The 17,481-nt window shown below is 45.4% G+C and overlaps 1 protein-coding gene across 1 annotated transcript; it reads left to right on the top strand.

Moving 5' to 3' along the window:
* Positions 1-7,622: 7,622 nt before the first annotated feature.
* LOC107133714 (olfactory receptor 2W3-like) lies at positions 7,623-8,607 on the top strand. Its single transcript, XM_015475945.2, has one exon. The coding sequence runs from the start codon at positions 7,660-7,662 to the stop codon at positions 8,605-8,607; it is 948 nt and encodes a 315-aa protein (XP_015331431.1). The 5' UTR covers positions 7,623-7,659.
* The last annotated feature ends 8,874 nt before the right edge of the window (positions 8,608-17,481 follow it).

The following is a 17,481-nucleotide window of genomic DNA, read 5'->3' as shown; positions in this document are numbered from 1 at the left end:
AACTACATTAAAATTTCATCTCACTCCTGTCAGAATGGCAAATATCAAGAATACAGGCAACAGTAAATTATGGTGAGATGTGGGGAAAAAGGTACACTCATATATTGCTGGGTGGGACTGCAAATTGGTGCAACCACTATGGAAAGCAGTATGGAGATTCCTCAGAAAACTGGGAATGGAACCACCATTGACCCAGCTATCCCACTCCTCCGTTTATACCCAAAGGATTTAAAATCAGCAATTACAGTAATACAGCCACATCGATATTTATAGCAGCTCAATTCATAATAGCTAAACTATGGAACCAACCTAGGTGCCCTTCAATAGATGAAATGGATAAAGAAAATTTGGTATATATATTCAATGGAATATTACTTAACTTTAAAGAAGAATGAAATTATGGCACTTGCCAGTAAATGGGTGGAGCTGGAGTATATCATGCTAAGCAAAATAAGCCAATCCCAAAAAACTGAAGGCCGAATATTTTCTCTAATATGTGGATGCTGATTCACAATAAGGCACTAGGGAAGAATAGTGTTACCTTAGATTAGATAGAGGGAAGTGAAGGGAGGGGAGGGTAGGAGATGTAGTGATAGGAAAGATGGTAGAATGAAACATACATTATTACTGTATGTATATATGTGACTGCAGGACCAATGTGATTCTGCAACATGTACACTCAGAAAAATGAGAAATTATATACCATCTATGTATGATACATCAAAGTGCATAAATGCATCCTACCGTCATGTATAACCAATTAAAACGAACAAAAAAATTAAAAAAAATTGTTTCTCTGCCATCATAAAATTCAGGTGGTTTTGATTGCTTTCATTTTCATTGTTTTTATTTTGGAGAATGCATGAAGAAATGTGGACGTAGGTAGCTACAGTGTGCTGTGGAAGCCCTCCACTTCTCCTTGGGAGTTTTAGTGGGAGGTCTCTTCACTATGTGACCCAGGCATGGCCATGGTGCAGAGCCACCAGCAGAGGAGTGCTGTCCTGAGGTCCTGAGTTGGAGACTGGTTCACCCCTCAGTGTGACAGCTCTACGGACTGCCAAGCTGGGAGCCTCAGAGAGCAGACTGGAGATGGCTGACTAAGGCCTTCAGGTAGGACAGCCCAGACAGCAGTATTCTTAAATTGTCAAAATCAAAGGGGAATCCACACTTGACACATACCATGTAGCTGTCTGTGAAAAGGTCTTGCTGCTCCTCACAACTTTGAAGGAGGCTCCCTGGCATGTGAGAGCAGGGAAGCAAGGGCCAGAGATGTGAGAGGCACTTTGTGCTCATAAAACTGGTCCCAAACAGCAACAGCAAACAGCAAAGCCAAGCAAGGGAAAGGAAAGACGCACACAGAGGGTGGGAAGGAGAACTGACTTCAGGAAGCCAATTTCAAGACGTATTAGAGAGGATATGTGTGGAAATAAAAATATGCTGTGCAGAGATATTCAGTCAAAGTAAAATATATTAAAAATATGGTAAGAAATCCAACAGAAGGGCTCGATGATCAGTGAGGAAATAGTCCAACAAGCAATCTATAATCAGAAAGAAATGAAAATAAGAGAAAAAAAACCAGAAAATTGATACAGAATGTGGAACACTAAATAATAACAGTAGTCTTAAAAGTTGGGGCTGGGATTGTGGCTCAGCAGCAGAGCACTCGCCTAGCATGCGTGGGACCTAGGTTCGATCCTCAGCACCACATAAAAATAAAGCATTGTGTTGGGTCCATCTACACCTAAAAAAATAAATATTAAAAAAAAGTAGAAAATAGAGGAAAGGAATCACTAATGGGATCAGTTGACAGCGTTTACATCTGAAAGTCAGGTATTACCACATTAAAGGGCTTTCTGAGACCACGGCAAGGTGGTGAAGATGGTTTACTATTCATAACATGCAAGGAAAGCAATTTCTCCATAAGCTTCTGCAGAGGCTAAAAGGATCAGAAGTTCAATGGCTTTCAGTTTCTCACCAAGAAATTGAAATTGAAAATTTTCAAAGTAAAATATTGTCGCTAATCCAAATGTCATTCACATAGAGGCAAAATTAAATATTTTTAAGGTCATAAAAGTTTGACTTCTCTAGGAAACTTTTTTAAAAGACTCTGTGTTTCTGTAAGAATAGAAAATATGAGGGAAGAAGATGTGAGTTAAGGGGCTGCAAGTCCAACAAGCAGCTGGGGCAGGTCTGGGAGCTGAGATGGGGCTGTGCCTGTGACGTGGAGGACTACCAGGGCGGAGCAGGCTGAGCTGACCCCAGCAGACATAGATGTCAGTCTTGACTCATATACAACCTGATGGGTGACTTTTCTGAGGTGTAGATAAGTTAGGCAATAGTTATTCTGTAGATTTCACACTCTCAAGGTACAATTGTAGTGAAATATGTTTGTGCATGATCATTAACTTGAAATGCCTTCTCTCTGCTCTAAAGAGTATGAAATAATTTATTCCCCACCCACATTTGTGCGGCCTTATATGTTTTAGTCTGGTGATTTATAAGCACTGAATCCTCTATTGGGAATATCCAACTCTCCATTTTTGTATATTCTGTTGATTTCCTGTCTGTAGCAGTATTCCTTTCTTTTTGATACAATCTTAGTTTTTCCATGTGACGTATGTACTATTCTTCTTGCTATAATAATAGAGAAATAAGAATAAATTTCAGTATTTCTAAGTTGTGCTCTAGAACTCTGCTCTGGGATCTACCAAGGGGAAGAAGAGAGAGCCATTGCAGACACTAAGACTGAATGACTAAATGCTCCAGTCACATCCAGTGTGGGAAGCTCAGTGCTCAGAGCATGGACAGACGGTGTTTGGGGACCTACACAGAGGAACTGCAGCAAGATCCTTGGAGAGAATGTGCTCAGCAAGTTTAGAGCACAAACTTGCCCCCAGTCTCCTGGGACAGAACTGGGAGCCCTGGGACTCATTAAGCCCTCTGCTTCTTCCTCTAGTTGCTGTCAGGCAATTAGCATGTTTTCTGTTTCTTGTGTTCTCTGTCTCTCCTGGTGCAGCCTGTCTGTTGAACTGAGCAGGAAAAGACAGTCAAGGGTCTTCTGTTTGCTTGGAAGCGTAGGAATTACAAGGTGATTTGTTAGTTTTTGTTGCATGCAGTACTGGGCACTGAACCCAGGGTTGGTCCACCACTGAGCCACATCCCCAGCCCTTTTTATTTTGAGACAGGGTCTTGCTAAGTTGCTGAAGCTGGCCTGGAACTTGTGATCCTCCTGGGTCACTCAGCCTTGAAGCTGGGATTACAGGCAGGACTACAGTGCCTGGCCAAATTGAAGATTTTGATTGATTTTTCTGCCTGGTTTTATTTGAGAAATGTATTTGATGATTCCATTTTCATGAAATTGATGCAATCCCACTGGCAAATCTCTTTATTTACTTATTTATTTTTTTGTTGCCACGAACTCGGATTAATGAATTAGGAATATACTTACATAAATAAGTTTTTAAGTAACATTTCCTAGTGAACTTCTGAATATCTGTGTTAATTCAACTACAGATGTGGGCTGACTTTGCTGTTTCAGATCGGGAAGAAATTAGCCTCAAGGATTCATGCGGCTCCCCAGAGAACATGCCTGCTGATGCCCACGTGAGTCCAAGGGAAGACTCAGGGGAGCCTTCATCTGCCCTGGGCATGGTAAGAAAGTGGAGATGAGGAAGCATTGTTCTCACCTCTTTGCCCACAGGTGTGGGTTGCAAGGCTTGTGACCACTGGAGGCTGGGTGTGGTGGCACATGCCTATAAAACTAGCAGCTGGGGAGGCTGAGACAGGAGGATTAGAGTTCAAAGCCAGCCTCAGCAACAGCAAAGCTCTAAGCACCTCAATGAGACCCTGTCTCTAAATAAAATACAAAGTAGGGCTGGGAGTGTGGCTCTGTGATCGAGTGCCCCTGTGTTCAATTCCAGGTATTAAAAAAAATTATGAAAATTATGGATTACTCCACATTTTTGGTTTAAAGAAGCTGATGAGGACATTTCCTATCATGGAAAAAAAAATACAACTCTGGTTTTCTTGTTTTCTGTCACAGGCCAGAGGAAAAACGTGGTTGTACAAAACAGAAGTGTGACTGATTCCCTGTAATTTCTCCTCTGTCCCTCCCTTGAGCCCAGGGATCCCATGGGGAATGTGAATGCCCTGGAGTCCTCTTCCCGCTATCTCTGAGGATCCCTTTGGGGAGACTACCTGTCTGATGTCAGCTTCACGAAACCCTTGTCCTCAGGGCCACTGAGGCCCGCTGGAGTCCAGTAGGCAAGGGGAAGCTCCAGGGTCCCTTCCTCTTTCTCTCCTAGTGTCTCTGCTGCTTTGTGGCACAGGAGAGTCATTCCCACCAGCTCAGGCTGGGCCTATTCTGGAGAAAGAGTGAGAAAACAAATGGGCATTGGAAATCACAGGGCAGAGGGCTTTGCTGGAGTCAGACCACCCCTCTTCCTCCTTCCACAAACAGCCAACCTCAGCTGCCTTGGCAACATGACATGCCACCAGGAATGGTGAGCAGGGTATGTACCTAACCTTTCTGCTGATTCTTCACTCCTTCTTCTGTGCATTAGCATGCTGACTAACGACCTCCTTGAACCATCCAGAGTGTGCAGGTAATGCCAAAGGAGAGGCATGGCCTCTGTTCTTAGAGAATTTAATAGAGTGATGCCCGTGCACACCTGCAGAGTGCGTGCCACACACAGACCTACTCAGAGTCCCACAGCAGGGAAACTATGCACAGCCAACTGTCTGGAATTCATTTCTGCTAGTTAATCAAAGAACATAGGCTATAGAAAATACACTTTGAGCTACTCTTCAAATAAAATAATAGGCAAGGATATGCATAGCGATATAAAAGAGAATGGACAAAATTTGTTCATATCAATGGCCCAGAGGGTAAAGAAGATACTGAACTGCAGTAAGTTAATGAAGGGCAGTACCCAGCAGAGAACACTTTCATCTGAATTTGAAGTAAACTGGTGTGTAGAGACAGGATGGGAAAGAAGAAACCCAACCTAGATAGGTAACAGAAAACACTCTGTCATCAGCCTCAGCCCAACACAGGCTGTGGTAGGAAGTCTGGATGTGATGAAGACCAAGGGTAAGGTATGAGAACTGAATGTTGGAGTGATGTGAACACACAGCCAGCATTGGAATTGATGTGGTGGGCACCAGGCACCAGGATCCCACGGAGTCACTGTGCTCTAGAGCAGGGTGAGGAACAGTGCTGTTTCCTGTGAGGAGTAAATGGCCCTCACAGCCAGGTCCTGAGGGGGTGGGCAGAGCTCCTGCCACTCACCTGCTCTGTGCTGGTCACACCTATTGGCACTACCTACCACACATCTGCTACGTGGGTACCTGATTCCAGTGCAGGAGGGAGAACCAGACATCCTCTTGTGCTCAGTGACCTTCACAGAATAAAACCTTAGGGCAGAATGAGAGACAGTATGCTACGTGGCAGGGGAAATCAATGCCTAGGTGTAGGGACAGAGGGTGTGTAGGAAGAAGGGAGGCCCAGGGGACAGGTGGAGACCAAGGCTGCCAAAGCAGGGTCAGTGCAAGCAATCTGAGCAGTCCTAGGAGCTGCACAGAGGAGGGTGAATCCGAAGGACATTGTGAAGAGTGTGCCCAGGGCTGACGGGCCAGGCAGGCTTGCACGCTGCAAATGGCCACATGCAGGCCACGGAGTTTGGAAAATTCTCAGCCCTGGAGAGTAGAAGTTGGGACAGAAGACACATAGGCCATTGATGAAGGAATGGTTTGGAAGCAAACCCGGGCACACGGCAGGGTTCTTGGAAAGCAGGCAAAGGCAGCTGGGGATTCATCAGGAGGCGAGCAAAGGGAAACATTTAAATGTTGTAGGGGGAGAGTAGTAATTCAGCAGAGGACTGAAGGCCATGGACAACGGTAGGGAAATGGAAGAAGTGGGGGAACTAGAGGAGGAGGGAAGAGCATAGGGGACACTCAGCATAAATCCAGGCTGTGGTCCAGGTAATGCACGGGCAGGCACAGTCAGCTGAGGTGTGCACCGTGGATATGCAGGGAAGTGGGAAACTCCCTGCGGTGAAGCACCAGCTCCTCGTGACCTCCCACTGGGGTTATGATCTTAGTGCAGTGAAAAGATCTGTGTCTTGCTTAGTACTGGTGGCATGAGGTCTAAAATTTTGGTTTATATAAGCCTTTAAATTTCAAATATTTGAAAATGGTATCATTAATTTAAGAAGCAATCATAGCACCTTAAGTTCTATGAGATTTCAAGGTGGTGTTTTAAGGACTGAAGTTGACCTCCTCCTACCTGGACAGTAGATGGAGTCTTAGGAAGCAGTGGTTTTAGCAAATGATACAAAGAGTGGGAAAACGGAAGTGAAGTTTGTTCCACAATCAAGGAACCTGCAGCAATGGAAGGAAAAGAGGCACAAGAGGGTCAGGTCCCCTCTGCCAAGTGCATACTTCTTCATTCTAATAGGAGGTGGAAAAGGGACAGGCTTATCTCATTAACGTCTGTCTGAGACCTGCTTATAAACATTTAGTGATCACCAAACCCCCCAAAATCTGGCTAAAATATTCCTCCCTCTGGGTCCATAGGGAAGTCAGTAACCATTTCATTAATTAGTTAAAATGCAAAGTTCTCAAGCTGAACACAGATACTAGAGACCTAGGATGAAATGACCGTAACCTCTGTCTTCCAAAACTGTCTCTGTATCCCATCATAAGCCTGGGTTAGACACCAAATCCTCAGACTCAGCCTCTTACAGGGTGACTGAAATCACAGACCCTGGAGGAATCAGACAGGCGGGAAAACTCACATCAGTCTTGGTGATGAAGGGCCATATTGTGGAAAAGCCAAAATGTGGAGCTGAATCCCTCCCTCTCTTTATTTCTTTATTCCTTCCTTCCTCCTCCCTCTCTCCCTCCCTTTCTCCTTCCTTTTTCCTCCCTCCCTCCCTTCCTTCCTTCTCTCCTCCTCCCTCCCTTCCTCCCTCCCTCCCTTTCTCCTTCCTTTCTTCTCTCCTCCTTCCTTCCATCCTTCTTCTTTTCCTTTCTTTGAGGAATCTGGCAGGAGCCAGCCTCTCCTAAAGATTGGTGATGACGAAAGTTGCCACGGCGTCCACCCAGCCTCAGGTGCACTCAGGATGCTCATTCACAGAGAAAGGAGGGACTCTGACCCTGGTACCATGTCTCTACTTTCCTCCTGGGTTGAGGAAGAGGACAGACAAGCTCTGCTTGTTCATGGGGAGCCTGATTCAGGGGGTTCAGGTCTAGAGGAAAAATAGGGAATTTTCTGCCCTAAAAATTATTTCTGTAAATCTTAAAAATGTTTTCACCTTCAAAAAATTTGATCAATGTTTAGCAAAATGTTCATAATATAGTGTTTAAAAATATACTCTCTCTTTAAGAATATGTTTATTTTTAATTCCCACAAACTTTCTGTTTATTTTTAAAATAATATTTAGGTTTTACATTTTGTTTTGAGTACATTTTTTTTACCTCGATGTATAAACACTATTGATTTCTGGTGTTAACCCAGTAAGCGATGCACATGGACAGACACGTTTTCACCAGAAGTTCCAGATGTTCTTAGTATGTGACGGGTGCAGAGGGGCTGGGAATTACTTTCTTTTTCTTTTTTTTTTGTTTCAAATTCCATTTTCCTCAGGTGTAGTAGAGATGGATAGGACCAACGGCAGCACCCAGGGCCACTTCATCCTCCTGGGTTTCTCTGACCGCCCCCACCTGGAGAGGGTCCTCTTTGTGGTCATCCTGGTAGCCTACCTGCTGACCCTGGTGGGCAACAGCACCATCATCCTGGTGTCTCGGCTGGACTCCCGGCTCCACACGCCCATGTACTTCTTCCTCACCCACCTGTCCTTCCTGGACCTCAGCTTCACCACCAGCTCCATCCCCCAGCTGCTCCACAACCTGAGTGGCCGTGACAAGACCATCAGCTATGTGGGCTGCGTGGTCCAGCTCTTCCTGTTCCTGGGCCTGGGTGGAGTGGAGTGTCTACTGCTGGCCATCATGGCCTATGACAGGTTTGTGGCCGTCTGCAAGCCCCTGCACTACATGACTATTATGCATCCACAACTCTGCCTGGGCTTGGTGTTGGTGGCCTGGGGCTGTGGGATGGCCAATTCTTTGATCATGTCACCAATGACGTTGTGGCTACCTCGATGTGGGCACAACAAGGTGGACCACTTCCTGTGTGAGATGCCAGCCCTGATCCGGTTGGCCTGCATCAGCACTGCTGCTGTGGAGGGCATTGCCTTCATCCTGGCCGTGGGCATCGTGCTGTCTCCCCTGGTCTTCATCTTGGTGTCCTATGGCCACATTGTCAGGGCGGTGTTCAGAATCCAGTCGTCCTCAGGAAGACACAGAATCTTCAACACCTGTGGCTCCCACCTCACCGTGGTCTCCCTGTTCTACGGGAACATCATCTACATGTACATGCAGCCAGGACACAGCTCCTCCCAGGACCAGGGCAAGTTCCTCACCCTCTTCTACAACATCGTCACCCCCCTCCTGAACCCCCTGATCTACACCCTCAGAAACAAGGAGGTGAAGGGGGCACTGAGAAGGCTGCTGCTGGGAAATATAAGTTTAGGAAAGAATTTATAATCAAAGGTAAATTTGGGAACTCCCGCTTACGTTAAGCCTTACAAAGCTGGGGGTGTTGAACCACGATTTAGCATCACCAATGTCTGTCAGAATTTCAGCAGGATTCATCACCAGCTTGTCCCCCACATTTAGTTTGCCTGGTGTGCGAGTCATGCAGGAGTACAGCAGGGCTGACACCCAGAAGCAGGACTTCTCAAGGGAAGGTCTGCTGACCACTGCTGATGCAGATATGGAGAAGGGCTGTGCCATTCTCACAGCTAGGTGTTTGGAGGAAGCTGTGTTTTCCACGCCTAGAGGGGAAAGGGAGGAGGGAAACAGCTCTTCCTTGAATGGGCTGTGAGATGTAGAACCATTGAGTACAATGCACTGAGGGTCTCATCCTAATTGCCCACCCTTGCAAACCTTGGTAAGATGCTGTCAACATGCAACAGAGTTTTGTTACCCTGTCACTGTCTTTCATCAAGGGAGCAACAACAGCTCCTTTGCTTGGTGCATATGTCTGTTAGAGCTTGTCACCTGCCATCCACAGTTACAAGGTCACCCTTCTGTTTCAGGCACTTGGCTGAACATCTTTCAGGGCTGGGTCTGAACATCCAATCACACTCCTGCTCTGGGAGGGACAGTGACAATGGATCTGGAGGAGAAAATGGCCACGCAGCCTACATGCTGTCAATAGAATAAAACACCGCCTTGGAGACAGCTGGAGGAGGGAGGTCTCAGGCAGGGTGTCCAGGGACAGTTCTGAAGCCACGTTCTGGCTGCATCTGCGTGATGAACAGGAAGACCCAGGAGGTGACTCCAGCACCAGGGCCAAGTTTGCATTTCCTCAGGCTGAAGTGAGCCTGTCATGCCCCCAGACAGGAAAGCAGCAGTGCCACCCGAGAGGGAGCAGAGTGCAGGGCTGAGCACCCATAGCAGAGTGGAAGAGCAGGACTTGGAGCACAACACAGGGTGTCTTGGAGGAAGTTCAGTAACATGCACCTGGTCTTACCAGGTGCGCCATCTGCTGGGAGGGCACCCTGGCTGCAGGTGAGCAAGCTGATGTCAGTCAGAGGCAGCAGGATGGCTTGTGCTGAGGCATCAGTGCCAGGAAGCTCTGGGAGCCTCCCTGTGCTTTAGAGGTCCAGCCACAGGGACTGGAGGGGAACTTGTGGAAGGAGTGAAAACAGAGCAGGAGCAACCCCTGTGTTTTTAGCCTCACAATTAGACCATTTCTGGACACTTCCCAGATGGGAACAGCTGGAGGAGAAGCAGACGTGAATGGGAGGTAGACTGTTCTCTTAGGACAGATTATATCTGAGATAAGTTATAAACAGCGGCCTGAGGAAGCAGAAGAGATGGCAAGACATGGCAGGAGCCCTGTTAAGAAGGGCAGGCTGGAGGGAAAGCAGGAACTCCCCAGCATATACTCGTGACTGAAAGGCATCAGATTGTATCCTTCTATCTGGGCAGAAATAGGTAAGAGAAGTGAATTAAAATGAAGACTAAAGAAAGACAAAGTAAGGGACTGGGACTAAGCCCTAAAATGAATGCACGTTTATAATCCAGGCAGAGGGACCGGGGAAGGCAGCATGGTCACTCATCTGGGGACTCTGCCAGGCCTCCCGCCCTGTGCCAGCATGTTCCCCCATCATGCCCTTCGTTCAGCGTGGTCACGTGAGCGGCTTTCCATAGCAGCACGTGGCAGATGTCATGTGGTGTCAGGCCTGGACCAGCTCCTTGAGGCTGGCGGCTACTGACTTTGTTCTCTTGGGGTCCAGCTGCGAGGCAAAGGAGCTCAGGCCAGACTGCTGAATGACGAAAGGCCAAGGAGAGGAGGGTGCTGCCACTGCAGCCTGCAGCCTGAAGAGGTCCTCTTATCTGAAGCCAGTGCTCAGACCATGCATGCTAGCAAGTCTCCTTAACAGGCTGCACACTGAATAGGGACGAATACAACTGTAAAAATTTGAAGACTCGTGAATAATAAATACCACAGTTATTTTAAGCCATTAGTGTTGGCATCATTTGTTTTGCAGCCATAAATGAGAAACTTTGCTTTTAAAACCTGACACTGGGGCTTAGAAAGGAAATAGATAAATGAGAAACTGGAAGGTTTTGTTTAACCTTTAAAGTTAAAGATGTGCTCAATGTGTTTGTAAGTTGAAGCAGTGTTTCAATAAAAGGAGAATCTCTCATTGCCAAATAGAAGGTCTAATATTAGGACTGAGGTGAGATTCCAGTGGCAACCAGGAAATTTCCATTGTAACGCCCGACAGGCTGACAGATAGCGAGCCAGAGAGATGCAGAACAGTTCTTGGGCCCATGAATGTAATTCATGGAGCTCCTGACTGCTCCTGTTTCTTGTAGCAGTGTAAGAATTAGCCACCAGTTGAGCCCAGTGAGAGGTAGAGCCAGGGCATGGGGCGCACACTGAACAAAAGGGAGAAGGTAAAACATAGCCTGAGCTGGAAAATTGAATTTTTTTTTTTTTTAAACTGATGATTGAACCCAGGGGTGCACTAAACACTGAGCTATGTCCCCAGCCCTCTTTTATATTTTATTTAGAGACAGGGTCTCACTGAGTTGCTAAGTGCCTTGATGAATTTCTCAGACTGACTTTGAACTCACAATCTTCCTCCCTCAGCTTCCTGAGTTCTGATATAATAGGCGTGCACCACCGAACCGGGCAAAAATTGAAGGTTCTTTGCAAGCAGAAATCTCTTTTTTGATACTGTTGCCTGTTCTTTTGTCTTTTGTGGGCATGCATTCAAAATGAGATAAACCAGCACATTTTGTAGGTTTTCTTGAGAGGCATGTTCTGTTAGCAAACAGTGAAGTGCTTCCAGGCATGGGGCTTTGCCTAGTGTGTGAGACCAAAGACAAACGTTTCTCCATCTACAACCTACAGTTTGTAGGTTATGTTAGCCTTGCTTGCAAATGGTATAACAGGGATTGGAATTCCTGGAGTGAGGGATAGAAATCTATATGTATAATATTTTATCATCAGAGAAACTCTGAATTAGGAGTAATTACTTACAATTTTAAATATTAAATTTAGATTCCAAGATGATGAGTTACCTTGGTTTCAAATAATGGAGAGAGAGAATTTCCACTAAATGAAGAGCAGCTGTCAGAAACCGCTATATGATAAGGAACAGGTGCAGGGTGCTTCTGCCACCCTGGCTGAGTACTGTGCAGGCCTTTGCCCCTCAGCAGGGCTTGCATGCTGGTTTCTCAGGACCATTCTGTGGCTTTGGAGAGGAACGCCTGAGGTGGAATGCTGCTCTCCTGGCCTCTTACCAAGGGCGCCTCCCACCCCTGGGACTTGATGTTGTTGATACTGAGCTCACTTCCACAGTGGAGGCAGAATTGTCAGGTCTCCACAGTGACGATCCACCCTCTGTCCTGTACCACAGGGACCTCTACACCCTGTGGCTCACTTCTCCACCTGAGCTCCTACTGCCTGGGCAAACTTTGACCTTTCATTGTCTCTGGTTTAAGTCTTTGCTTTTAAAGCCTGTTTCATAGCTGGAATCGTGCAGGAGGGACCCTTGTGAGACCAGCTTCTCTCACTTGGCAACATGCATTTGGCAAACACCCTTGCCCTGGTTTCTTTGTCCCTCTGGGTGATACTCCGCTGTGGGGGAGCCACACTTTATCCATCCACCTCTTAAACAGTGTCTTGGTTGCTTCCAGTTTGTGGTGAATGAACGAAGCCACATTCTTATAAAGATTTTGTGTGGCTCTACGTTTAGAAATCAGTTGGGTAAATAGTCAGAAGTGGACCACATGGAAGAACATGTGTGTCTGCAAGAAACTGCCAAAGCACCATCAGAGTGGCTCTCTTGCTTTGCATTTGCACTAGCAAGGACAGAGCACCCTTTGTGCTGTGCATGGGAAGGGCACACCAGCTCTGCTCATGTTTTAGGCTCCTTCTATCAGGTGTGTAGTGGTGTCACACCAGTGGTTTAGATTTCATTTCTCTAAGGAAGATGGTGACTGGCACCTCCTTATTTACCATCCATATATCTTCTGACCTGAAGTGTTTTTCAGATCTTTTGTCCGTTTAAAATTTTTTTCCCTTTTTTATTGTTTCCTTTTAGGAGTTTTAGTATATTTTGAAAACAAGTTCATTATCTATTTATCTATCATCTTTTGGTTCTGGAAATTGATTCCAGGGCTGAAAACAGTTACAGACCCAGCCCTTTTTTATTGTGAGACAGGATCTTGCTAAGTTGCTGAGACTGACTTTAAACTTGTGAACTTTCTGCCCCAGCCTCCTGAGTTGCTGGGGTTATGAATATGCATCACTGTGCCTGGCTACATATGTAGTGTTTTTTTTTAAAAATATTTTTTAGCTATAGATGGACATAATATCTTTATTTTTATTTATGTATTTTTATGTGGTGCTGAGGGTCAAACCCAGTGCCTCACACATGTGAAGCAAGAAGTGCTCTACCACTGAGCTACAACCCCAGCCCCGACGTATGTAGTGTTTTTACAAATATTTCCCTCAGTCTGTGGCATGTTTTCCTCCATGGTCCTTGAATACTGATGACTCCAGAAGTCCTTCATTTTATAAAGGTTCATTCTATCACATTCACCTTTGTTGGCGCAAGCTGGGATCTTGTATGTGAAAACTGCCAAGCCCAGCGGTCTAGACTTTCTGTGTTCTTGATGAGGCTGTAGAGTTTTGCATTTTATGTTGAGGTATATGGTATATTTGAGTTAGCTTTTCAGCAGGTGGAAGTGTCCAGATCAATCACCTTTTCCTGATGTCAGGACCATACTCTGCCAGCGAGTAAGGAAATTCAAAGCCCACAGGACTCTGCCACAGAGACTCGGGCCACAGTACAACCCTGCCCGCACTGTCCTCTAAGAAACTGACCCTGTTTGCCCTGCCTTCCCTCAGGCAGGCTGTGGCCTAATTATAAACTGTCCTTCAAATGCTGAGCTCAGTCGAGTTTGTTTCCCTGGAAACATATAAATAAAAATATCATTGAGTCACACTATCACCATCACCAGAAGCCTGACATCTTCAGAAGTCTGAAGAAGGTCATGAGGCAATCTCAGCTCAGAATTTCACATTTTTCCCTTTAGATCTAGATCATGTCTGTTTCTTGGCTTCATGATTTTTTTATTGCTCTCAGCTATATTACTTACAGTGTAAGCAATTGGTTCTTTGGTTCTTCACCTATAAAACTGGATGATATCAGGGTACATGGTATATATGGGTCTGTGGGTATAAAGTTAATTTGTTATTACAAATTTCTTGGAAGAATGCCAGTTACACACAGGATATTTAGAGCTACACCTCTTAGGTTGACTTTGAATTTTATAAAAGAGTACAAATTAGCTCATAAAATGTAGTTTTACCTGCTGACATCCTCAAACACACAGATTATATGGAATGATGCAAGAATTAACATATTTTTTCTATTTTTATTATCATCAATATTTTTCTCAATGACAAGTGAGCTTTATTTCTTGCTGGTATACCTTATGGTCCATTGATAGACATGTATTTTGCAATGGTCAGCTTTTCCCAGTTAGCAGATGTAGTACCTTGTGCACTTGGGGATTTTTTGTCCTGACAGCACTTAATTTCTATCTTCTCAGCGGTTTTCAACATGACATTTATGATTATAGCTGAGGTCACCATGCCTCATGAACTTGTTCTTCCTGTGTAACAGAAATTCTGCTTCCTTTGAATACCTGCCAGGGCCACCTCTGTTTCCTAGAAGCCCTGTTGACCACGGTGCCACTCTGCTTCTAAGAATGAGTATCACTCCTCAGACTCCAGAGTCAAGGTCATGTGCTGCTTGTTCTGCTGAGCCTGGCTTGTTTCACACAATGTCCTCCAGGTCACCCATTGTCACTAGTGAGAGACTGTCCCTCCTCTCTAATGCTGAGTGGTACAATGTCTCCTGCAAACATGTGTTTTCTCAGTCCATTCATTTGCTGACGCACACCTGGGTTAATTCTGTGCCTTGGCACTGGGAATGACGCTGTCATAGCTAGAGACATGGACTTTCTTTGACACACTGACTCGTGTGGTTTGAGGACACACCCTGCTCAGGACTGCTGCATCCTATGGTAGTTTTACCTTAGGTTTTCCTGGAGCCACTATCCCTTTTCCCAAAGTGACTGCACCAATTGTCATTCCCATTAGCAAAATGTGTAAGTGTTCCCTTTTTTCTCTGAACTCTCACAAACATGTAGCTTCTGTTTTTTGAAAATAGCCATTCAAATAGGTATGAAGTGAACAAATAAATAAGTATGAAGTGGCATCTCTGTGACTTTAATTTGAATTTCACTTATGATTGATGATGTTAAACATTCTTCAAACATCTGTTGATCTTTTGTACATTTTTAGTGGAATACTTATCATATTACTTGACCATTTAACCATCAGATTATTTTCTTGCTATTGAGTTGTTTGAGTAATATGAATAATTCAGCTCCAGTTCCCCTGATCTTGTCCAACATATTTACTGTCATACAGCATATATTATCACAGAAAAAATTGCTTAATATTTTTTCATTCTGCTAAGAAATACTGAAAATAAGGTAATCAAATAGAAATGCAAACCAAATCAACACCAGGAGGCACCTCACACAATCCAAAATCATTACAGTCAACATGTCATTAGATCCAACCAAGCTCCCTGCAAAAGAGTCACCAAATTCTTAGAAGAAACAAAATACAATGATTTGCATTACAGTTACTAACAAGAAGGCAGAATGTGAAAACAATTTTGGAAACAATTTGTATTTTTATATTAATCTTGTATAATTTTAAAAATTTCAGTTGGATTTTAAAATTTGCACAGTAATATTTCAGGAATTAGAAAAAATAACCCATGGCTTTATTTATTTATTTTTATTTGCTATTTTTTTTTTCAATCAAAAAAATGGAGAGACAAGATTTTTTAAAATTCTCCTTTTCCTAAAGAAGCATGACCTTTTTCTCTAGGTCACAGTAGTTTGAACATGTGTCTGCATTTTTATGCTGATTGAACTATTGTCAGGGTGGTGGCCACTCCATCAAGTGTGAAATCTCAGCTGCTTGGCAGAGGAGAGTGGGAAACCATCAGATAGGAGTATATTCCCTATGTGACCTCTGCTGTCACCTGCCAGTAACAGGGTTTCCTTGGAGAGGAGAAGAGAATGAAAGCTGTCCTCTCTGAGGCAGGCAGGCATGTAGGCAGCCGGGATTACGATCAGCTTCTAAACATCATTCAGCGGATGCACCACGTTGGTGCCAGAGACCCAGACCACATACCTTCTGAGATCTGTGGCAGCTCCCAGGTGTTTTCCAAGAGCACCCCAGGGTGGCCTTCACTGTCCCCACCATTCCAGAAACCAAACAAGCCTCTGATTGCCAGTGGTGCAGTCATATACACTCTGAAAAGTTTGAGTGACTTCTGCCTTTCAGGGAATGCTGCCTTCCACACGGGATGCTTCTGGAAGGCATTGTCAGGAAACAAAGGTCAAAGGTGGGACTTGGTTTCCTATCAGTTCAGATGAACACACAGTGATTACATGGTTGTTTGTGGGAAAAATCAAGCAGTGTTATTCTACAATGAGAAAGGATGGATTTCCCTGGTAACTTGGTGAAAGTGTTGGAGGAGAAACTTACTCCACGTGGGGGAAGGTGGAGTAGAGGAAGGGTCAGGTGCCAGCTGCCCCTGAGCTGGGATCCCAGCAGCAGGAGGATTGCTTCCTAACAGGGTGATGGAGGGTGAGGGAGGAAATTCACTGGAATTCAGCATTGGACAGTAAAATAACCGTAGAGAGAAATTTACAGGTTTTGAACATGGAACAAAAAGTACTGCATTAGAGATGAGCCAGTTTTGCTGGAGGGGGAGTCTGCTTCATCCCCCCGCACCCCCCCCCAACGTTCCTTTCAGGCAGCCAGGGAGGGAAGCGCTGGCAATGAACTTGGCACCTGTGAACCTGTGGAAGAGAGGGAGGCGGATCTCAACAGATCCAAGAAAGGCAGCAAGTTGGTGATGGAAAGACGCTGAGCATCTCTGGGCGGGCCGGGGATACCTAGGTCTGAGGGCGCCCTTGGCTGCTGGGAGCTGGTGCAGGCATCTGGGAAGAGAACAGACAGTGTCCAGACCCCGCATCTGCACTCCAGGCCTGACCCTGGGGAATGTGCATGTGGTAGAGTATGTGTGGCCTATGCAGGGACAGGGGAGGTTTCTGAGCCTGGGCTCCAGGGAGTGCGCCGTGTGTGTGTGTGTGTGTGTGTGTGTGTGTGTGGTTTCATTCTTATCACTTTTCTTCCCCTCATCTGTTATCTGCCCTGTTCTGACTTGGAGCCATGGGTGTCTGTGGGTTGGTTTTGGTTGAGTTTCTACTTGTTCCTACCTTAGTGCTCGTTCCTTTTTTCCTCCTTCTCTTCATTCCCTCTCTAATAGCCACATGCTCTCGTTTCAGTGCTGACCCACTGTTCCTCTTTGTGGGCCGTTAGTGATACAGATGTCATTGCAGGCACCAGACGTTTATTTTAAGCTTTATATTGGTTGACACCATTATTATTTCATGCTCCCTGTTTTCCTAAGAGGGGCTGGGAAGTGATTGGGACACTACAGATTCTCAGCATAGAGATCCTACTGCTGAGCTATCCTCACAGCTCTGTCAAGTAGCAGCCAATTGCATTGCTTGCACAAGCTGTCTCTCAGACGCCAGCAAGACTTTAATACACAGAATGGAGGAGACAAAGTCTCAGACCAACAACCAGGCCCCAAGTAGGAACACCTAGAGGGGGACCTCAGTTTTCACTCCCAGATATCAATTCACACACTCAGAACAGAAAAGTTCCAGAGGAGAGCTCTGAGAAGTCTGTGGCTCTGCAGCAGGTCTCCAAGAGTGAATTAAATCGCT

The sequence above is a fragment of the Marmota marmota genome, unplaced genomic scaffold (genome assembly GCF_001458135.2).
Source record: "Marmota marmota marmota unplaced genomic scaffold, marMar, whole genome shotgun sequence".
NCBI classification, from domain to species: domain Eukaryota; kingdom Metazoa; phylum Chordata; class Mammalia; order Rodentia; family Sciuridae; genus Marmota; species Marmota marmota.
Note: the sequence above shows the minus strand (reverse complement) of the source record. Positions and strands in the feature narration are given on the sequence as shown.